This window comes from Vidua macroura, chromosome 1, assembly GCF_024509145.1.
Source record: "Vidua macroura isolate BioBank_ID:100142 chromosome 1, ASM2450914v1, whole genome shotgun sequence".
In the NCBI taxonomy this organism is placed as follows: domain Eukaryota; kingdom Metazoa; phylum Chordata; class Aves; order Passeriformes; family Viduidae; genus Vidua; species Vidua macroura.
In genome coordinates, this window is record NC_071571.1 from 47,971,638 (window position 1) to 47,995,133 (window position 23,496).

At 40.4% G+C, this 23,496-nt stretch overlaps 1 protein-coding gene across 1 annotated transcript in view; it reads left to right on the forward strand.

Annotated features, from left to right (window-relative positions):
- EPDR1 (ependymin related 1) overlaps window positions 1-7,443 on the forward strand; it is a 28,656-nt gene extending 21,213 nt beyond the window's left edge. Inside the window, exons 2-3 of the mRNA XM_053994152.1 lie at window positions 3,151-3,359; window positions 5,381-7,443. Of these exons, the coding sequence (XP_053850127.1) occupies window positions 3,151-3,359; window positions 5,381-5,571 (400 nt within the window). The 3' untranslated portion in view covers window positions 5,572-7,443. The remainder of the gene's footprint in view (window positions 1-3,150; window positions 3,360-5,380) is intronic.
- The last annotated feature ends 16,053 nt before the right edge of the window (window positions 7,444-23,496 follow it).

A 23,496-nucleotide genomic window follows, 5' to 3' on the forward strand; every position in this document is an offset into this window, starting at 1 on the left:
CTTTTTAATTTTTTTTAATTATCAATTTTATATTTGTGCACATTTTGCTATTAATTTTGGCTGATTAATACTTCTCTTTATAAAACAACAATTTAACCATTCACCTTTCATATGCCGTTAAACTCAGATCCTGTGTAATCTTAGGTTTCTGTGCTGGCTATTTCCAGGGCACAGAGCAATTCTCTATAAAGCTTGGATATGAGGCACATCTGGGTTGAGCAAGGACAGTGTAACTCTTGCCCCTGCTTACCCAGGGCTGTCATGCACAGTGAGCAGAATGAGGTTTTCTGCAGATCTCCTCTTGTCTGCCTGCCACCACAGAGACAGAGTTCATCCCAGCAGCACATCATGGTGTAGGACTGGTGTCTCTTACATATATGTTCTGTCCACCTCTCCCAGAACCAAAAGTCTCCATGGCAGAGATTCTTACTCTGCAGAATGGCTGCCAGAGAGATGATTAATGCTGAGTTTGATTTGTTTGAATTTTCCTCATTTTTATTTACTTTGGTGTTTCATAATGCCTGTCTTGCTGTCTGCAGGATTGTTAAAAATGCTAGTAGAATTTCTATGTGAATTAAGCTTTAAGTGAGGATTTAAAATAAAAAAGAAATGTCACAGTTTAATTTTTATTCCTACTAGTTTGTAATGCTTTTCAAATCTATTGGGGTTTTGTGTTCTTTTATAAAATAACTGTATTATCACTCAGATGTCTCAAACATGGTGATAGATTCCTCTGTAAGGCATTTCCCATCCCACTTTTATGGGAGCTGCTGGGCAGCCAGCTGAAGAGTAGTTGGGTCATTAGACTCTCATTGAAAACACATAAACAAATGTATTTTAGTGTTCTTGTATGTTCTCTGGACCAAATGTGATATAAAAGTTATGTATATGTGCATGTATATGTATATGCATATGTGATCTCAGGTTGGATTTATGTAAGAAAATAGTTTAAAAAGATACTGAATTCTTCATTAGCACATGATGACTGTGGAAACCTTGCCTTTGACTAAGAAAATGACAGGCAAATTTAGGTTGGTGAAAGTCATGGGAGAAGCAGGAATATTTTAAGATGTGGGCAGGAGAATGATTTACCATGGGGAAGGTCATATGTAGCCTTGCAGTTTGTCAGCCTCTTTGCGTGAGTCTTGTCAGTGTGAGGGAAGTTCCCAGTTTCCCACTTGGAAAGCAGGACAAGCTACCTCCCATGTTTTGCAAGGTTGTGAGTGAGAGATAGGCCCCAGTTTACATCATGCCAGATTATTTGTCCCATTTTATAATCTCCTTCACTGTTCAATTTGGCTAAGGACATTTAGCCTGACCATGTTTCCATGCATGCAGAATAAATGATGCTCTCAAGAACTGGTGGGAATGTTGCTCAGATGCTTTTAACCATGCTGAGACACTTCTTATTAGGCAACCTTTAAATGCCACAATGTCAGTGATAGGTGAAGTTATTGCTGTCTGGTGCTATTGTGTAGTGCAAAAATTAAAACTGTAAATTGTTTTGGTTTCAAGCCTATTTTATGTAAACTTTGCATCCTCCCCAGAAGAATGTGAGGACTGCAAAAAGAAACATGCAGGAGTTGTGAAATAGAGATGGGTCTGGTCTTGCTTTTGTGCATCATCTCTTCAATTACATGAATTATGCAATGTTTTCTACTAACTTCCCATCTTTATGATGGTACAGAATGAATAGTGTTAGGGACTAGTGTCAGATTTGTGAAGTAGAAGATGTCTGTGTCCAAAGACACCCAAGTTTGTGGTTTTTTTTTTTTTTTTTTTTTTTTTTTTTTTTGTTGTTTTTTTGTTTTTTTTTTTTGCAGGAAATGGGGACAATATTATGAATGAAGCAAGGAATTACAAATGGGAAGATAAAGCTGTTCCCTTCCTTTTCTCTAGAGTCATTGCATAACAGTAGTCTGTATTTGAGCTGAGATATTCAAGGGAATATTTGAGCTGAGTTATTCAAGGGAAGCTTCTAATAATGAATGCAGAATTTTGGAGGGTTTAGAAAGTGACCCCAGTAAGTCCTTTGCAAAAGATGCAAAGCATGCATGATGATGATTTGAGACATGGTTTGAACAACTTCTCATCTAATTGGTAATGCAAAGTACCCTGGAGAAGTCAAGTTTCTGCTATTTCCAGCTGAGTATTCAAGATCAGCTGATACTTCTGATAATTTTGATTTTTTGTTTCTGTCTGGTTTTGTGCCCAGTTAAAAGGTAAGGACCATACCGCCTCCTTTTTGAAGGAATGGAAGCAATGTCACAGTACTGGTGGTAGACCAGACCACTGTAAAAAGAAACTAGATGTAAGTGTCCCTATAAAAGTTACTCATCTCATACTCATCAGAAGATTGGTTTTAAATCCTTATTAACTACCCATGCTGGTGACTTCACCTTCTAGCCTCTCAAGCTCATTGAGCTCCACACCTCTCCTTATCTCTGCCTTACTATTTTGCTCCTTTGCTTTTTCTTTTCATAATGTCTTGGGAGAAACTGTGCCTTATGGAGGGTGACCCTCTCAATTCTGCTCTTGGGACCATGTACTTCCCCCTTCACCACCATGTCCCACTTAAGCTGTGTGTGTTGCCATGGAGAAACATCTGTGAGGATGGCAGATACCACATCTAACCAGTACAGAGGAAGGCTCTACCACATTCATGCAGAAGTGAATCAATCCAGTCTGTGCGAACAAATTTTTTTCAAAGGCTTATAACTTAGCCAAATTTGGGCAACTTTTAATAAAAACTTTTCCCCTGCCAAAGTTTTAAGTCCTTTCTCCAAAACATGGAGGCACTGGAGCTTTTTAATGAAACAGTTATTAAAAAAAACCAAAACAAAACTAGGAATAATAACATGTTTTTCTCTCAGTTGTTCTCAGAAAAGTTGTTCTGTTGTTCTCAGAAATGGCTGAACCAGTTCAGCCTGATTTATTTATTTTGGAAAGAATCAGCTGAGACAAACTTTTAGTATGGGAAATTTCAGCCCAACTGGTTAGCTTTTCTCAAAGTTTGGCAAAGTTTAATGCAAGTGGAAATGTTCTTATGCTGAGAAGTCAAAGGCAAGCTTACATATCAGCAATGTTCCTTGCTTGGGATAGAAAAAGATTATATATATATATATTAATTGTTTTTTCTTAATGTTTCAGGTTCTTTGAGTATATATTGCTCTACAAAGATGCAGTGATGTTTCAGATTGAACAAGTTACAAAGCTTTGTTCAAAGATTGCTCTGACAGAGCCATGGGATCCATATGATATCCCTGCCAATTCAACTTATGAAGACCAGTACTACATTGGGGGACCTGGAGATGAAGTTATGGTACAGGAATGGTCTGACAGAAAACCAGCCAGGAAATGTATGTGCATGCTTTTGTTTTATTTTAATAATAATCAATTATTATTATTATTATCTCCTGCACAGGGAAAAGTAAAATTACTCATGTTTCACCCCAGCTTTCCATATTTCTGTAGAGTTCTCTGGAAGAAGTAATGAAAATGCCCTGTGCACAGTATATAATTTTAATAAAAATGTGGTTTTTTTAGAAAAACTTCATATTTGAGCAGGATTAAATATGTTCAGGGGACATGATTGTGTTGTATTTGGTATCATACAGGGTTTGGCATGGAACAGCATCATTTCGTGTCTGAATCTGGCAGCCTGTATCCAAAATTTATCTAGAGAAGAACTGGTACTATAATTAGGGGCACACTCAAACTAGAGTCTGTGTAATAGAAACAGAGCAGGTGTCAGTGTTTGTCTACACATGGTTCTGCAGACATTGAAATCCTTAATATACGCCTAAATTTTGTTGTCCTCTGTACTGGTAAGAAATATCTGCTCACAAGGCTTAGTTCTGCACTTGGCAGCTGAACACTTGCATCATAGAAGAAAGGAGGCTGAATTTTCCAATGTACAGTATACTAGATTTTGAATGCACAGAAATTTATTAGTACTTTGGCTTCAGTTTCATCTATGGTTTATTGATGACCCAGACAACTATAAAAATAATTTTAAAACCTTCATGAAATTTATGGGACTCTTCAGCTAATGCAATACTTCTGGTTATGGACATCTAATATATAGGCTGGTTATAAACTTCAGCATTAAGCCAGAGGAAAATATTTCTTTCTTGAATAAAAGTAGAAAAAATGAAGTAGAGAAAGAAGGATTTGATCATTAGACCTCTGTATCTAGGTTGTTATATCCTCTGGTATTCTGCAAGAGGCAAATTATCACTCACTCCAATATTTTTTTATTTTCAGATCTGATATTTTTGGATTTTTTGTGGAACTTTATACCCAGATACATTCAATTAATGATGTGTGATTTTTATCCTGCATTATTTTGTATCTCCAGTGCTTTCCTGTATGATCATTCATAAACATAATGTTTGAGAGTTACCTATCTACCTATATACCTTTCAGCTAGTATTGGTTTGAACTGTAAAAATTATATTTCTTTTACAATTATAAAAGTTTTAGGGGAGATACAGACTAATTTGGTAGCACTTAACCATGATTTTTTTTATTCTAAATTCTGACAGAAAGCTTGTTTAGTAAAAGGTTGCCTCCATTCCTGTGTACTCAAAAACATATTAATAAAGGTCAGAATGTTTTTGGTATATTAGCATGCTCAAAAGAGGAATATTCAGATATTGCTTAGGTTGCCACCCTTTATTTGAATACAGTATAAGTGTGTTTCACGTCACCATTTATTTATTTCTGTTAGTGTGGTTGTGCTACAGCCCATGACACAAAACTGAAAGTACTGAAAATAAGTGTGTGTGATTACTGCTGTGTGTGAGAACATAAATGTTCTTGGGACCAGAAAAATTTGTTACAGGCATTCCTCAGAGGAACTGATTCATGATCACAGTCAGTAATTTTAACATCATGAGTTTCTGCTATCAAGAGATCTGAAATGCATAAAATAACGGAATGAAGTATTATTGACGGGGTAAAGAATAATGACAGAAGGTGTCTGTGAGGTTAATAAAAGAGAGATAAAAGCAAAGGGCATTCAAAGGACACCACTTCAATGGTATTACTGCTGCTGCCTAAACAGCATAGTGGAAAAGCTAGAGGTGGAAGAGCAAAGGAACACCTCTGAGGTTAGCACACTGTGGAATTAAACTGAAATTTAAAAAGGGACACAGACTTGGTACATCACATTCTGGAAGAGATCAGCGTTGAGTGTAGTCTTGAGATAATGAACAGCTAGTGTTTGAAAAGAATAGGAATTAAAAAAAAAAAATTATAATGAGAATCTGAACAGACAATGTTAAACAGAAGCAATGAGTTAAAAGAGACTGACATCATCAAGACCCATTGATCTTGTCTTGTCACCTAAAGTAGTTACATTTCTGGTTGGTTGCAGTGGAATCCTGGGTCGGCGTTTACACCGTCAAAGACTGTTACCCAGTACAGGAAACCTACACCAAGAACTACAGCGTGACAACCTCCACTCGCTTCTTTGACATCCACCCGGGCATCGCAGACCCGTCCGTGTTCACCCCACCCAGCACCTGCCAGACAGCCCAGCTGACAAGGATGAAAGATGAATGCTGAGTATGGACACTGGCTGCCCTGGGCAAACACATATTAGCCAAGAGGATGGTTATTAGTAGTCAGTTGTTGACATCTAAGATGGTTTTTCAAGCTAATTGCTCTCTTTGGAATTTGTAATTTTTCACTTGAGAGAGAATATAAGCATATAACTGAGTAAAATATATAAAACAAAAGATATCTTTCGATCACAATCTGTTCAGTGATGCACTTGCAGTATTATATAGTTACCATTAAGATAACATTTCTAGATACTATTTATTTAAAGTTGATTTTCCTTTTGCAAAGATTTCATTATTTATTTTTTCAAGAAGAACAAAGTATAGGCAGATAGCAGCAATGGTACTGTCTAGAAGAAAAAGCTAAATTTTGTTGTCATTGTTGTTGTTACTTCTGGAGACTTGAAGGGAAAGATGACCTGCGTAAAACCTCATCCCTAAGTGAAAAATATAATTTTAAACTATATGCATCAAAATTGTGTAAATTTGTTCTTTTAGTTTTATTTTATTTTGTGTTCTGTTTTTTCTTTTTTCTTTTTTTTTTTTTCTGCTCTTCAGGAAGCTGGTACTCAATTTTTGAGCTAAGTTTTGTTCTTTCTGAAAAGAAATTGGAGTAGCTTTATTCATGTAATGCTTGCTGACATGCAAAAAATACTTTTCTGTTTCTTGGGAGAATGGTGTGAATGGAAGGGTAGGAGGGAGAGATACACCTTGGAAAAGAAGTAAGCCAAAGTTTTTTCTGCATCTCCCTTTTGGAGAAGGCTTCCAGTAGGGTGTGATTAACAATTTTCAGTCACATTTTACTTCAGCACTCACTTTTCAAGGCAATACTATTTTTAACCTATGGAAAGGGATAAAACGGTACTACACTCTAAACAGCTTTAATGTTTTGTAACTACTTTCAACAGTCTTTCCTCAGGGTGTGGAAACACCTTCATAATTCCGAGGAGGTTTGAAAAAGGAAAAGCTTTTCTTTGTGCATAGTAAGGAAACGCTGAATCAGCATTCACACAGTTCCTGGTGGTTGGGATGGAGAGAAAGACAGAACCTGTGACCTGTGTAGAGAGGCAGGAGGGAGGAATGGGAGGCACAGATCTTAGATGTGTAGTGTGGCAGTGAGGCACTACAATCTAAGCAGATCCTCTGATGCCTGTTTTATTTGCTGTTTCATCAGCATCTCAATCTTATTATCTCCACATAAACAAAAAAGTGCAGAGAGTGCATGTATTTTGCATTAGAAAATTCAAACCAAACCTTCATGCACCTTGGATACTCTCAGAAGTGTGATGGGTTTTGCACGTTTACCAAATGAGATTAACTGGTTTATTCTGTAAGGTGTGCATTTTATTTACTACTTGCAAAAAAATTTAAACACAGATTCTTGTCCTCTTACACATATTGGGTAGTTGTTTGCTCCAGAAGTCATCTGGCTGTAAAGGGATGTAAACAAAGGGGAGTTTGGTGTGTCCAGAGGAGAGATGGTGGGCAGGCTTTTAGTGCTTTATATACTCATAGCTTTTTGTACGTAAGCAAGTGGGACAGTGGTTGCTTTTCTTTCACAGTTGTGGTCACAATGGCATTTTACTTTGCCCCATGCCTAATGAAAACACATATACATACTGGTTAAAATTTAGCTAGTTCATTAAAAATTTCTCTTGGAGAGGACCATTTCACTGAAATGCGCTAGTGGAAGGAAGGATTGGGTTTCCTTGAATTTAGAGTGCATTTATTCTGTACTCGCCTTCTGTATTTTTTGTGTCACACTCTAAATGCTAACTGCATATTGTTCTCATTAGGACAATGATTAGCATGCATTTCTTAATATGTGTCCTGTTAGAATCTGGAAAATATAATAAATCTGGCTAGCAAGCATGAAGCTGTGGTACTGAATCGTTTGGGATGGCTGTGTTGTGGTCGAGCAGATAGCTGGGTAATCAGGGTGTCTGTATTATGTTTTGCTGACAGTGATACAGTTTCTAGCAATAGCATTAAGCGTTCCTTTAAATATGAATTTGCAAATTTGCAAAAGTCTGGTACACAAAAGTGCTGTAAAAATTTTGCCCTGACTTGCAGGGCAATTTCATATGGCTGAATATGTTCTTCTAAACCAATGCTATTGTCTTCATATTTATGCTCTACAGATCCAATGCAGAGAGCTGTCAAAGAGATATCAAGCAGCAAAATTTAGGATTACATATTTTGAATTAGCCACAAACCAAATATGAAGCACAACATGTGTATGCCTGGTTTGTTATCTTTGTTATGATGTGCTTTGGTTTATTGTCGTGTACCACAAGAGACATCTTGTCTTCAGGCAACTACACCAGTGACTCAATGAGAAGGAGGATAAAAGGAATATAAGGTAGCTATGTAGTATGCTGCCACAATTGAATAAAAATGGGAGGTTCATATGTCTGATAGTTAGGGAAACTTGTTTATCACAGTTATTTGGTGAAAAATTAGCAATAAATTGGTATGTACATGAGTTGTATTGTATTCTGTGGGGTTACAGCAACAGAACCTGGTAGCTGGATAGTCTGTGAGGCAAAGCTGATTTTGTGAGATTTCCAGTGTTTCCTGGCTTCAGCTGGGCCAGAAATAGTGCAAACATAGATGTGCCTGCCATATTTTTGTGTTTCTGCTTGGAGTCTTCGCTGAAAGCAGGATGTGTAGAAGCACAACATTGTTTAATTTAAAGTTAACCAAACATTCCTGAACCTCAAAGAAAGGTTTAGTTTGAGTTTGGGGAGGAGACCTGGGCATTTGGTTCAGTTCCTATTTTAACAGTTTGCTTAACTCTAGTATTAGGGACAGATTTTGTTGCCTCAAGCCATGCTGCACACCATGGAAGTGCTGCCATTTACCAGGTAATGCCAATTTTCATGAAGAACATAGGAAGAAACACAATAATCCATTGTCAAAGTCAATTTTAGTCAAGAAATCTCTTAACAGTATGACATTCTTATTTTGGGACAGTAACAAAATAAGTGTATTTCTCGCATTGAAGTTAATTACATTTTAGTGCTTAGAATTACTCCTTGCAAACTTGCATCTCTTTTCTCACCACCCTTTACTTCCTAACATCAGTAAAGTCCACTTCCAAACAGTGTTTGCAACTTCCACTTGCATTTATTTCAGTAGGAGTTATGCATGTAAATACCAGATGGATCTGAGCTGTACTTGACCTATTGTATCACATCCTGCATCTTCTGCATCCTTGGCCACAAACTGATGCTGGAGGCAAACTGCAGGATGTTCCCACATGACAGAAAGGCGTATCACAAGATCATCAGTAGCTTACTCCCTAATTATAAGGAATAAAGATATCAAAAGGGCACCCATGAAAATAGACAGAGGTCCCTGACTATAAAGATCTAGAGGTCACAGTATTCCCAAGAGGATGCATGTATGGCATGGATTCAGACACTTACAGATTTAGTTATCACATCTGCACACTTAGGCATAGGAACAAATGGAGCAAGCATGGAAAACAACTTAAACAATCCTGAGGACTTACTGCTGTGTAAGGGGAGAGGAAAAAACCTCATGATCCAATTAGTAGTCCCGGAAAACTGTCAGAAATGTAGGACAAGGTGCTGCTCTGAAGATGCTAGTGGACATTTCCGAACACTGCTTTGATTCAGCATGCTCCAGGGTAATGATCCATGTGGTTTGGTGTGGCTATTTCAGCACAGAGCCCGAAACTGCATCCTGAATGAAGTGATTCACATAGTTGCAGTATGATAATTTTGTTTGAAAGAAAGACAAGTAGCCCAGTACTACACATTTTGAAGGTGTGAGTGCATGACTGATGAGCTGTGTGTTTATCTACAAGAATGTGCAGCCTTTGAAGACTGAAGAATTAATCTTCTCACCGCTACATCCATAGGAATCTGCTTCAGACTCATGTCTTTCCCACCGTGCAAGGTGGGAACAATAATTCTGCTTTCCACCTACTCTTGCCTTCCTGATTGTGATAACTCTGGGCCAACATCACTGCCTCCACCACTGGGGCCCTCAGAGGCCTGGAGGCATTGGGGCAGTAGCGCCAATGTCATGGGGGGTTCCCAGCCCTTGCCTTATAACGTGAAATAAAATTACATGTGTATGATACACGTCTGGCCCTTTGTGCCCCTGCGCACTCGCTCTGTGCACGGGGTGTTGCTCATGCCCTCAGCACCCAGCCGTCACCATTAATTGGGCTCAGCTCAGGCTTCCATGACGCCGGGCAAAGGGGCTCATGAGCAAAAGCAAAGGAGAGGAAATGAAAGGAAAACCTGCTGGGCTCACCCTGCTCCCCGCCGAGGTTTTTCCCACACTTGTCCAGGGCTGATAAACAGCTTTGACATTCCTGAAACAGCAGCAGCTGATTTGCCAGCTCTACGTCACAGTCCATGTCACACTGAAGGAGAGGGTTGAGTTTCACCCTCTGTACTAAAATTATCCTTCAGGCTAGGCCAGTGACTCAGTTTTGTTTTCCATGGAGAATGCACGCCCGCTCCCATCACCTTTCCCACTGCCATCCCAGCCTGTCTGGCAGGGTTTGCCTCCTGCCCCAGTCCAGCAGTCTATGACAGCCCCTGTGTGGCCAGACAGTGCCCTTTAGCCTGTCCCCACTGTCCCATCTTCATTCTTCAGATCTGTCAGGGACTTCGCTGTACCCACACACAGGCCAGGCAGGTCTTCTCCACTTTCCTACAGGGCTTTTAAAGTGTGGGAAAAGCCCTTCCTATCTTCCCATTGCTGTACCATTTTGAAATTAAATTTTTATGTGGTTTCTTCTTCTTTTCCTTGTTTTTGTATGTGAGCTGCTTCTCTTAATTTGATGGGATGATTTTTCATATGAATGTTGAGTTTGGGGTTTTTTTACCACAGACTTGGTGCCATGTAGCAACCCTTGTTTATTGCTATAATACCATATAATCAGTGACTTGTATAAAGAAGGACATTCTTGATGTTGGCAGCAGTTTGCACTGGCAAGAGCACAGGAGGTGGAAATCCAGAAAGTAATGACAAGTGACAGCAGGGATACCCTTACTGGTTGCCCAAGTGACTACCAAGTATGATGACTGTTAAAACTCTGGGCTCTGCAGAGTCTGTAGACACTTAACCCTAGGAAATACACCACATCTCCAAAGCAGATGGGCAACTATGCTGGGCAGCCCACACTGCTTTTGCTTTATTAAAGTAAGGTGCTGTACTAAATCCTGTATGCATGACCATAATTCATTCTTGAGAAGTTGCTTCATAGAGAGAAAAGCATCTTCTAGCATTCTTCTACAGAAATGATGTAAAAGTTATTTTCAGAAAATGTTGACTTGTGAATTAAAGAAATTGTATTTAGAAAGCTCCAAAGATCTGTCATGGAACAAATGTTGTATCTATAAAGCAATATATAGTTTTAATATAAAGTTTTTAGCCTTAGAACTTCTACTTTGAAATAAATAAATAATGCAACTTGTCAGAAGGACTAAACTCTGAATAATTCCTCTCAGCTGGCATTCAGCTTTGAAAGAAGCTGCTTCTGTTGTAGGCTTGAAGAGGAGCTCTTGCCTAAAGCTGGCTACTTTTGCAACCATACCAATTCAGCTAATTAAAGGCATTGCCTCTTTCTGCACTCAGTCCTGTCAAAGGAATTGGCTTTCTTTGCTTGTGCATTGGCTCAGTACTCTGCAGATTTCCAAAGAAATATGATGTTTTATGCCAGCACAGGATGTGTTCTGAATCTTTGGTTTTCTCAAATGTGCTTGCTTGAACACAGGGGAGGCTATGAGCAGCCGGCAGTGTCCCTTACCATGGGAGAAAGCTTACCCAAACAGAAGACATTTTTCCCTGTTTCCAGCCTGCTGGGACATCCTAGATGGGAAATCTCATTCAGAAATCTGTAAAGTTCATGTTTCATGTAGGTGAGAAGGGAAGAAAAACAGCAATAATAGAGCAAGGTGAAAAAAGAAATTATGAAAATTAAAGTATACCAAGAGAGTGGTAGCCCAAAAAAACCAGTCAACCACACCCCAAAGAAAGGGGCAGGGGGGGACGGGGGAGAGGGGGAAGAAAGGAAGATGGAGACCCATGTTTGCCTGCCCCTTCTCAACATGTTTTATGAGTTTATAGAAAGGACATTAATTGTGGGGGACCAAATTCATATTCAAAGTTCCTAAACATCAGCATTTCTCTTTGGGCAATACAAATCCCTGAAAGATCTCACCAATCTGACAGAGCACTCATGGGGTTTGCTCACACAGATGCTGTTCATTATTCAGTGCCTGAGGGCCCTATAGGGACCAGTGTGTGCCTTTTGGGTGCCCTGCAAAAGGAAGGAGGCCTCGGATGGATTTGACCTTTCACATTTGCTTCAGGGAAGTACCAAACTTTTGCACCTCCCACTGAAGTGAATAGATTAGGCGTGAAATAATCTCTAGCTGGTGGAAATAAACAGTCGGCACTTATGACTCTGTTCTTTCAATTCCAAGAAAAGTTTTCTTAACAGAGCTGCTGAATTTGGACATTGAAAGCGCCCAACTCCCTTCCATTTAATTTCTACCTTGTGCTAGCTCACACTGCCAAAATGATATTGACCTTATTTGTTCCAACAGTCTCACTCTTACAGATGTGGATGAAAAAGACTGATGGTCCTCTTGGGAAACATTCGGAGTAATAGTCAGAGGGTGAAGTCCAGAATGAAGCAAGGCAGGACAACTTCCCATACACCTGCTGCCTGTCCCATCACTGAGCCACCTGAGCTGGACTTGTGAAACAGGCAATGGCAAAAGCTAAGCCACAGGAAGCAAAGCGTTATTGTGCTTCAAAGGCTGGGGCTCAATGTTGCCTATATTAGAGCACCTCTAGCATGATGTCAGATGTGTTGCTCACTAACAAAATCTCTCCCTCCAGAGGATCTCTTTGAACAGCAGAAGAAAATGTTGGATATAAATGTTGGATGGAGAAACATGTCCCTGTCAGCCAAAAGCACAAGGCAAGGGCAGCCAAGCACAATGTATCATTGAAACTTCCTCCTTTATTTCTACAGCAGCTGCCTGAAATACGGCAGGCAAAGAGCCTGGCAAAGGGCTCTAGAGGAGGGAGACATACATGGTGTGTGTTTGGTCAGGTGCCTTGAGCACTACAGTGAACTTTGGGCCACCTGAATCCAAGGGCGTGAGCAGAATCACGGCACTCCAGTGCTGTAAACAGCACTTGCTTTGTACCGAAAAACTCACACTGAAGTGCCCTGCTATGTAACAGCAGCCCATAGCAAAATGTTCGGGATGAGACATAAATCTCACATCAGGCCATCAATGACAATAGTTAAAAACTAAAGTAAAAGAAAAAAGCCAAGTCTCACTTGCACTTCCAAAAAAAAATCCACCCACAGCGGGCAAAAGATGTGACTGTTTATTTTGATGTGGCACTCAGTGCCAATTATATAGGAAGTTGTTACTTCCAGTCTGGATTATTGCTAGATACAGCACAGGATGGGAATGCAAATAGTACAGCCAGTGCTAATTGGTTCATGATGTGCTAGTTCAGCATCCGTTTGAGTGTGGCCACTTTGACAAGGCCCTGAGACAGCCCCAGGCTGAGAGATAATAGGGTTTAGACATCTTCTGGGAGGTGTTGACCAACCTGTGAGACAAAATACAGATCTTAGGCACATACCTACAGGCCTAGAGAATAGCCTCTACCACTGCTGAGATCAGGAAGGAAATTTTCCTGTGGGACAGATTGGCACAGTTTTCCATGGCTTTTTGGCCTTTCTCTGCAGCATCAAGCATGACCACAGGTCAGGGCTTCTAGGGTCCCTTTTGGCCAGATTGCTGGCTGCTGCTCATGCCCTATGAAGGTGTCCCTCATGCCCCACATCTGGGGAAAGGCAACTTTCTAGGCTCTGAGGGTGGCCCCCAGGGTTTGCTTCTTGTCCTGTGTGTAATTGGGTAAAGATCCTTGCCAGGGCTCCTCTGGGCCTTTCCAGCTCTGTTCCTGCCTGCTGCACTTGTTCTTCCAAGGCACCACGTGTGCCCTAGCTCTCTCTGGCCCATTGTAAACCTGGGGTGGGAGGGAGCTCTGCTCTTCCCTTGGCTCCATTTCTCCAGGGGTTCTTGCTCATGCAAAACAGCCTATGCTTGGAAGGGCTGCAGGCTTGCAGCCCCATGAAGAGCTGCCACTTTTCAGCACTCCATGTGGGCAATAAAAGAACCAGGCAGGCACAGGAATGCTTTCCATGTATCACTACTCAAGAACTACAGCAGATAATGTTTTAGAAGGCAAAAAGTGTGGTTCATGTGTTATCAAGATGTGTCATAATTTGGAAAATACCAAGCATTACTTCTTTTCTGTGTGACTGTAACCAGTCCTTATTCTCGCTTTTCAGGAAACAGGGACTGCTTGACCTGTATTCATTAACCCAAATTGTTTCAGCTTTTACATCCAAAGTAATACATGACTTTGGTTATTGTTCTTCCTCCTCAAAGGCTAAAAATCAAAATAATTTTTAAACAGAGAAAAAAAAAAGTAGGAATGTTTGGGAGTTGGATTTTTCGAATGCCAAAATACAAATTCATACATAAAAAACACATTACCAAACAGAGAAAATTGCATTCTTAAAACTTTTGAGTTTTTTATTTTCCTAGAAAGAGCCTTCTTTGTGCATCAGTCAGTTATCTACTTTCCTGTTTCTGGTAAAGGTTAATACTTTTTAGATAATTTTCAGAGTTGTTTTCAATATCAGTTACATATTTCCAAGACTGTTGTATTATCTGTGGCTTGACCCAGTGTCTGCCTCTGATTTGAAGGAGACTGGGTTCACCTGGCACCACTTCTTTTGGCTCCAGGCAGTTCCATTGTTTGGGTTATTCTATATGGCCGTCTTCAGGAAGTATGTGTGGTCAAATGAAATATGTCCTGTGACGGAATGATGTTTATAGACCATCTTGTTCACTCTCTCCAGAGAGAGCCTGGGTGAAGGATGCTCACCAGGAAGATAAACAGCCCATAATTTAGAATATTCCAAGAAACTCTATGGGCAAACTTACCTGGAGAGGTGGAGTTCATAGCAACTGTGTTGGATACAAATTGTGCCATTAACTCTGTGCCATAAGAGACACGTGAGTGAGACATAAATCTGTTCTCCCCACACAGTCCCACCAGCAAATGGCTCTCCACAAGATGTAGGGGATTTGCAAAATTCTGGCTCTGACTTTACCAGGCTTCAAGTGATGGTTTTTCAAGCTAAACTGAGGATTGCATTAACCTGGTCCTGGCTACATCTGCACATTGTGATAATGCTTGTGAACATCTGCCCTGAAAGAGAGTCAGAAACATAAATTAAAATCCTATTTCCAGTTATATCCTTTCTGTTGGAAGCAGCTTTTTAGCCATTCCCACACATGCTGGCACTGGGTACCCTCTGTACTTCCCCTTCTCATGAAGCTGCAGAGAGCAGTGAGGTTGCCTCAGCCTCCTTCTCTCCAAACTAGATTAAGCCCCTGTCCTCAGCTGCTCCTCAGAGGACATGGCTTCCAGATTTTTAACCATTTTGTTGTCCTCCTCTGGACACACTCGAGGACCTTCACATCCTTGTTAAATTTTGGGACACACAATACTCAAATGACCCTGCACCAGTGCTAAATACAGCAGGACAATCACCCCTTTTGACCAGCTCGTTGTGGTGGTTTTGGTGCATCCTGAGATGGGTTTGCCACTTCTGACTTGTATTGAGCCTGCTGTCAGCCTGCAGCCCCAGACCCCTTCCTGTGCGGCTGCTCTCCAGCCATGCCACTCCCAATTCATACTTGTGGAAAGTATTTCTTCATCTCAGCATTTGTTCTTGCTGTTTCATGCCACTGATGATTGCTCAGTGCTTCAATCTATCCAGATCCCTCTGCAAGGCCTCATGTCCCTTAAGAAAGTCAACAGCACATTCCAGTTTAGCATCATCAGCAAACTTCCAACTCCTGTCTCCAGATCATTGATAAATACATTGAACAGAACTGTCCCTAGAACTGAGCCCTGAGGAAGAATGCTGGTAACTGGCCTCCAGACAGATTACCTACAACCTTCTGAACCCTGCTCTTCACTCAATTCTTCACCCACTGAACCACCACTGTACCTGCTCACTTCACAGTCAGGTGGCTTGTCTAGAAGAATGTTCTGAGGGACAGAATCAAAAGTCTTAATAAAATGAAATCCATAAAATCTCCCTCTGCTGCCTTCCCTTCATCCTATAGGCGGGTGACCTTATGCTAGAAAAATATTAAATAAGTTAGGCAGGACTTTCCCTTTGTGAACCCATGTTATCTGTGCCTGATGATTGCCTTGTCCTCTAAAGGCCTATCAGTAGCACGCAGTATTATGTTCTCTGTAGTTTTCCCAGATGCTGAGGCTGGGCTAACAAGGTAGTTTCCTTCTAGGAAAAGGAGGACTAACTGTAGTTTCCAAGGTTTCCCTCATGTCCTTGTAAACTGGAATAACACTGTCTTCCTTTCAGTCAGCAGGAACCTCTACTGCATAAAACCACCAGGTTCCATCACCATACTTGCTGAAGTAGCATAATTGGCCAACTGCACTGCAAAAAGGGTGCTTGAGAATGCCTAAAAATTCTTTTTCTATGGTTGTAATGGCACTATACTTGTAATACAGCCTTCTGTGAAGAACATCTGGACAACTGCATCATCTAATCTTTTAGAAGGCTGAAAGCCTAAACGTTCTGTGAGTTTATGCAAGTATGGTGTCAAGGTCAGTGGGAGATACACTGAGAGAGTCCACTTTTTATTTTGCTGACGGACTATGACAGATTATTCTCACCCTTTGCACAGTGTCAGATAACAGAAATAAAGTATTCAGCTTCAGATCAGACTTTCAGCAACATTATTCTGGCAAGTATGACAGGAAAGCAGACATCCCAGGAAACAGTTCAAGAGTGATGTTGCGATGTTCAGTAGCAGGGGCATCAACGGCTCTGTAATCTGTAGCTGGGCATGAAGGAGCATCATGACAGAGTCTGTCAAATATCTTTGGTTCCAGTCAAGTATGACAATGATTTGGGCTCCTTATTTGTTCATTGTTCATTGCATTTTTAAAATACTTCTTGTGAAATTTCTTTATGAAAGACTGGAAAACTCTAAGAAGGAAAATTAGTGTCTGTAATTTATGCAGTTCTCAGAAGAGCACAGGCCAGTTCACTCTATAGCTCCTAGTATTTTATTTCAAGTTATCTGCAGTAGATGCATGGCTCAGCTGCCACTCATTGAAGTTTAAGCTTATACTTTTCTGCCAAAAGTCTTTCCTCCTCTCTCTGCCCTATGGCTGGCCTCTGCTCCAAGCTCTCTCACATCACTTTGTTTTTCCACTTACTCCATCCTGATGCTTCCATTTTTTGAACTTACTGGCATATTATAAATATTTCCTCTTTGGTACTAAAATACTTGATCCCTTTTCAGACAGAAATTGAGAACACCTAACCCCCCACTCTTGATGGCATATTATATTCAATTGTATGTCATGCATTTATGTATAATAAAAGGATAACAATAATTGCCAAGTCATAAAAACAATGGTTACTACTGGTGTGGTTATTTACTCTTCATTTTACATGCAATGGTTATAACATCATGTTTGGAAGTTTCCAAACTTCTATAATCATTATATTAAGCTTTTTCAGTCTTACTCATCTTCTCCTGTTCTTATACCTCAAACCTTTTGTTTCAGTCTAATGTTAAAAAGGGTTGAAGTCTGTTGATGAAACTCATTGCTATTTTGATGTTCCTTTGTGGCAAACCCTGACAAGGTTATCTGAGAATATGGTGTTCTTACCACTGTATAAACCCTTAAAATACATTTCTTACAAAAAGCTTTTCATGTGAACTTCTGCTCTCCTGGTAGGGGTCTTCTTAAGTTTAACAAGGCCTCTCCAAGAAAGAAGCTTTTCCAGATGGTGTGAGCTCATTTTTGTTCTGCGTTTAGCTTTAGTGTTGTTTCCAGAGGATCTAAAGATGGGCTGAAGTTAAAAAGCAAGTGGAAGGCTAAATCACCAGGGAGATGGAAAAGAGTGTTTTCATGAGGTCTATAAATCTACTCAATATATTCTAAAATTACAGATAGCTGCCTTGGCCAGAATTGATGCTAGCAGTCAAGAAATTAAGCATTAATTTTACATTTTTAAACTGTCTTAGAATGGGTTTACATTTCAGTTGGAATCTGGGTGACTCATAGCAATCAGGAGGCGCAAAAGACCTTGCTCCAGATCTGTGTCAGTCCACAGCATCCAGTGGAGCTACTTTGGCTGGCACCAAGCAAGTCACTGACTCTTGCATTCTGTCTGTGAAATCCAGGAAATCAACCCTCCTGAAGCTGGGCAGCTCCAAAGGCTGTATCAGAGAGCTCCATGGCTCAGCCTAGCTCAGTCTTGTCTCCGTTTCAACTGACCTCAGCAGCAGAGTGATGGTCAACACTCTCTGAAACAAAATGTGAAACCATCAACTTTGCTGGTCTGTCCATGCAAGTACCCCAGGAGACATGTGACATGATATGGGGGAAGTGACCTCACAGTTCTGAGCGCTGATATTGGCTCCTCTCCAGCATGATGAAGGCAGGATATTTTCACGTAAGCAATGAACAAACACGCCCTTGAATTTACTGTCATTTCCTTGTCACCCTGCAAGGCGTAGCAGACGCCAGCACTGTCCGCAGTTGCACAAACACACACCGTCAAAGACCTGGAAGTCACACGCTGGCACAGCACACAGGCAGCGCTCCTGCTCTTGTAATTAATGAACTCCTAGCAGGAGGCTGCTGGGATCTCAGCAGCCCCCAAAGAGCACATGCCAGACTGCTTAGGAGTGGCACTCACTGAGATTAAAGACTTGGCTCCAGCGAAAAAGAAAGCGGAAGCAGCCTTCTGCCAGTAAGTGCATTTCGTAAGGCCAAGGCTCAGTGTTGGTGCTCAGCACAAACTGGATTTTCTTTACTCATGCTCAGCTCTGTGCTTGTCAGCATCGCTCACGGGCTCTGTGATGTTGCCTGGGTGTCCTGTTTGGTGCACAGGGCCCATGGATCAAACCTCAGTGCACCTGGTGCACCACAAAAGGTCATCCTGCCATGATGAACAGAAAGGCTTTGGACTCCCAAGCTGTAATGCATGTGTGCAACTCCAAGAGGTCCCAGTTGCTTGAGGTGTACATACATTGTAGATGGTGGCATCCTCTGCTAATAATCTGGATAGCCAGTTCCATTTGGATGAAATTCCTTGAGAGGACTGAAATTGAGGCCACACAGAGTTTTGCAAGGATTCCAAGGGGCGATGTGAACACAGCTGGGCAAAACTCGGATAATCTACTTGAAAATCTGGAGTGTAATGCTATGCTAACTCTAGGACATTATGACACCAAGTTCATCATCTGTTCAAGGCAAATGAACTCAAAACAAGACCCAAACCCTCACTGGAGGACTGCAAATGGGCATTTTCAAAGTCAAGCCCAAAGGTTAACCCAAGTCCATCAAGGTAATTCCTTATCAACCTTTACCTTCCCAGGCAGCGACTGTGCATTTTTTTGCCATTGTGGCACCCAATATCCAACATCTCAGTCTGAAATGCTCAGCACCAGACTGCATGGGGTGAGCAGGAAAATGTCCCACTGTGATGCCTTGCCTTTGTGAAAGCTGCTGGAACACAGACAAGGTACAGTGGATTTCATGGAATGTTTTGGTCAAATGAGAATTTCTCTGGCATAAACTCAATTAGTCTTGCTCCTAACCCTTACTTCTTCAGAGCCAGCACAGCTTTGGCCTGATTTATGCCCCAGTTTCTAACATCTAAGTTCTGGTTGATATTCATTGCCCTTAATAATCTTCAATTTTCCAGCACTGGAGATTTCTTACTACTCATTTTAAAGTCACACTAAACATTAGAAAACCAAATCACCTTGCTATTTATGTTTTGAATGAATTTATAGGATTAGAAGTTATGGTTAACCTCTTATTTTCTGACCTTTGAATTTAGGAAGAAACTTTGGACAGGAGTAAATCCTATCTTGATGTGAGAAATGGACGTATAAAAGAGGGCAAAGTGGTATTAGGTAGAAAACATATATAACCAAGTAGAAATGTTTTTTTATTTAATGTTGAAAGTTACCCACACATTGAAAAATAACCTATTGCCCTAAACCTAAACCATTTTGTTCTGTCTTTTGGAGATAACATACGCAAGGAAACCAGCATTTAGGTCAAAGACTTTCATATCTCTCTAATGAAAATAAACAAAATATTTCAGTTTATCAGGAATTTTTAAGCTCAGTATCTGTAAAAAAAAAAAAAAAAACCAAAGTCATAGATTCAGGTTTCTAAATTGTTTTTGTTGTTGCAAGTATTATTGTCTTATATTGCATATTTTAACAAAAGTTGCTATGACTTTTCTTTTAGGTAGAAATATCATTAAGTGATTAATTTCCTAGGTTTTTTTATCCTCCTTTATCACATAACTAATTTCCTGGAGTATTGTTATTGTTATTAACTGATCTGAAATTCAGACCTGTAAGTCTGTATCCATGGTTTTCATTTACTTAAATATGGATCAAATACTCCTACAGCTGATGATAAAATGGGACATCTATTACTTTGATGAGAAAACAAATGTTTTCAAAACCAAAATCTGAGGAAGCAAATAACAAGTTTTGCTAATCTCTGCAGTGTATTGTCTTTAAGTGAGAGGGGAAAAATACTTCTGTTTGTTCGAACCACTTTATGAAATTGAACCTTGTCAATGTACAGGAAACAATCTTTTTTTAAAATTGTTAAATGAAAGAAACTCATCTTTCACAATTCAGTTTCTTAAATTCACATGTAAGCACTTTAAGGATATTATCAAAGACTGGTTTATTAAATGTTCAATCCCTGAAAAAAAACACAAAAAGTTAATATTTTAATTGCCTGTAAATTCTCTTGAAACATGACTTCTGACATTCACTTTCAAAAATTGGAGTCAATACTTTGATAACATTAATCAAAGGAAATAAAGTGCTTTCTACAGACAATCCGGAGAGATCCAGCATCAATGCTATAATATTCTCCTTGTGAAAGTTACTTTAGAGTATGTTTTAGATCCTTTAAACTTCATTTTTGTTATTCTTCAGAAATGTATACAGATAATACTGAGAAAAAAAATCTGTAAGTTCAAATCGCATATATAAACAATTACAAAATCATTTTAAATTATACACTTACTAAGCCTATTAATAGATTCAGAGAATTGTTTAGGCTGGAAAAACCTTTCAGATTATTGCGTCCAGCCATTAGCATACTTCTGTCAGTGGTTCTGTCTACTATAATATACCTTGAAAAGGAAATTTTCAATTTTTTATTGTGTCTTATAAACCTTTATTTCACATTACAATATTACATATTTTAACTTAAAAGATGCCAAAATGAGTTGCAAAGCTTAAAAATGGAGACAGGTCAAATTAGAGTTGCCTTAAAACAAAGAAACTCAACTTGGAGTTCATGTTCAGTACGCTGAGCATTGCCTCACTGAAGTGAAGACTGTAGGATACATCAAAGAAAGGGGAAGTTGAAGCTAAGGAAATGAGGAACAAAAAAAAGAAAGAGAAGAAAACGTAGGGCCTCCTGAAAGCAGCAGCTTATGCACTGTGGATTCCAGTTTATATCTCCTTGAAATGTTCAGTTCCAAAAACACATATCTCCCAGTGTTATTCGAGAGTTAGCAAGCAACGTAATGACTCCCAAATATGAGTTATGTCTCTGTCACACTGAAACTTACTGCTAGTTAAAGGTGATCGAAGGTTTATCTGCCTAAATAATGATCCCTATTTGTTCTACTGCAGCTAGAGTATGTGCTGAAACCTAATGAAAGCATTGCAAAGGTGCCCATTGATTTTGAAGAGATTTGGATCTGGTCCCGAAGTGCTAAAGAGAAAAAAGCTATTCCTCCTCTTCTTTTGCAATTCTGAAATAAATTGTGAGTGTGATTGCGTGGTCATGCTGGAACACAGATATTGTGGTAACAGAATAACAGATAACAGGCATCTTTATGCCTCAGTGCTTTTAGCATGTGTATCACACCCTAACACAGACACACAGAGCACAGTTCTTGCTCACTTAAATAATTTAATTATTCCTACGTCTCTCATAGCTGACTCATCGTCTTCCTGCATTAGGGTAAGGATAGATTTAGATCAGATATTAGGAAGAAGTTCTTTACTGTGAGGGTGGTGGGACACTGGAACCTGTTGCCAGAGAACCTGTGGACACCCCATCGCTGGAAGTGTTCAAGGCCAGGTTGGATGGGACTTCGAGCAACCTGGTCTAATGGAAGATGTCCCTGCCTAAGGTAGGGGGGTTGGAATGAGATGATCTTTAATGTCCCCTCCAACCTAAAACCATTCTATAATTATGTGATTGCTTTGCATCAGCATCCTACTGCATCTCTCCCTGACAGTTTGATCTTCTGAGGGTGGCCTGTGGGGTGAAGAGAGTCTGTGGCAGCCCTGTTTAGCAACATCCCACTGACAACATGGCAGAAATAGTCTTTACCACAGATGGATCTGTGTTGCTGTTTGCAATTTGTCTGAAACAAATTATTTCATAGAGGTAAAACTCTTGAACCTCTTTTCCATCCCCTGGTCAGTGCAGGTCACAGACTGGGTTACACGCACACTGCACAGAGACAAAGGAAAATTTTGTCTGGGTGCTCAGAACCTTTTTTAATCTCACCCACACTATAATAACTTGTCCCTGTCCGACAGCAGTGCAGGGGCTGGACAGGCTTCCTGCATTGTGCTCCCAGTGTCTCCTGGCTTGGGAAGTGACAACATCTTGAAATAATTTTTTTAAATGGGGGTTGATTTTAAGAAACATATTTTCCAAACTGTTTTTTTAAGTGTAAGTCTAATTATTTTTTTATTCTTTTTTCCCTTTTTTTTTTTTTTAAACCACTTGGCAGAGAAAGGAATTCCATGCAGGACCTTGAATGAGGGACACTCAGGGCAGCCAAAGACATCAGCAACTTCTGCCAGCCACCTCTGGAAGGCAGGAGCATCGCTAAAGGCTGGATGTAGGCTCCTCCATCAGCGAGCCCTCAGCCGCAGACAGGATCAGTAACCACAACCCAATCTGCTGCTCTTTCCATAGCAGACAGTTGTCCTTTTCCACATGGCCAGGTATGACACTTCTGAGACAAATTTGGGGGTATTCATCACCAGCGGTGAGGGCGTGGGAGACAAGTTGCATCCAAATAAAGGACCACCATGTGCTGAGGCTTCAGTAGAAAGGTCTTGTGTTTACCATCCTGCACATGCAGGGAGAGATTTTCACTGTATTTTCTCCTCCTGGATGTTAAGAGTTATTTGAAGTGATGTGAAATGGGCAGCCAAAGTTTCATCTCTCCCCACTGCCTTCTCACCTTTGGGCCTCCACTTGTGGAGCTTCCTTGGCACATCATGAGTCTGAGCAATAGGGAAGAGGGCTTGGCCAGCCCCAGCTGCTTCAGGCTTGTTGGCTTACCTTGCGTGGAAAATCCAGGAAGCGCCAAATATCATCCACTGAGGCTGTTTCACCATCCCCAAACATCCAAATGTCAAGAAAAATGCTCCCAAATATAATAAGAGTGGGTTAAAGCCCCTAAAATTAGTGTGTTAGATTGTCAGTGGATGTACAATTGTTTCTTTGCAACTCATGGTCAGACACTCCTGCATGCCAAAGAGGACAAGTTTCCTAAAGGGTTTTTCCTCTCCTTAGGCAAGCCTAGGGAAATGGGGTGGTGAAGGTGCTGCACGACACCCCATAGTCCGCACAAGTGGGACAAGACAAGGTCCCATGCCATGCTCAGGACTATCACCTACTGCAGCACTTGGGAGAGTAAACCCAGATTCTTCACAAAAGTTCAAGTTTTTCTCACTTTGTGAAATTTTCCACCTCTTTC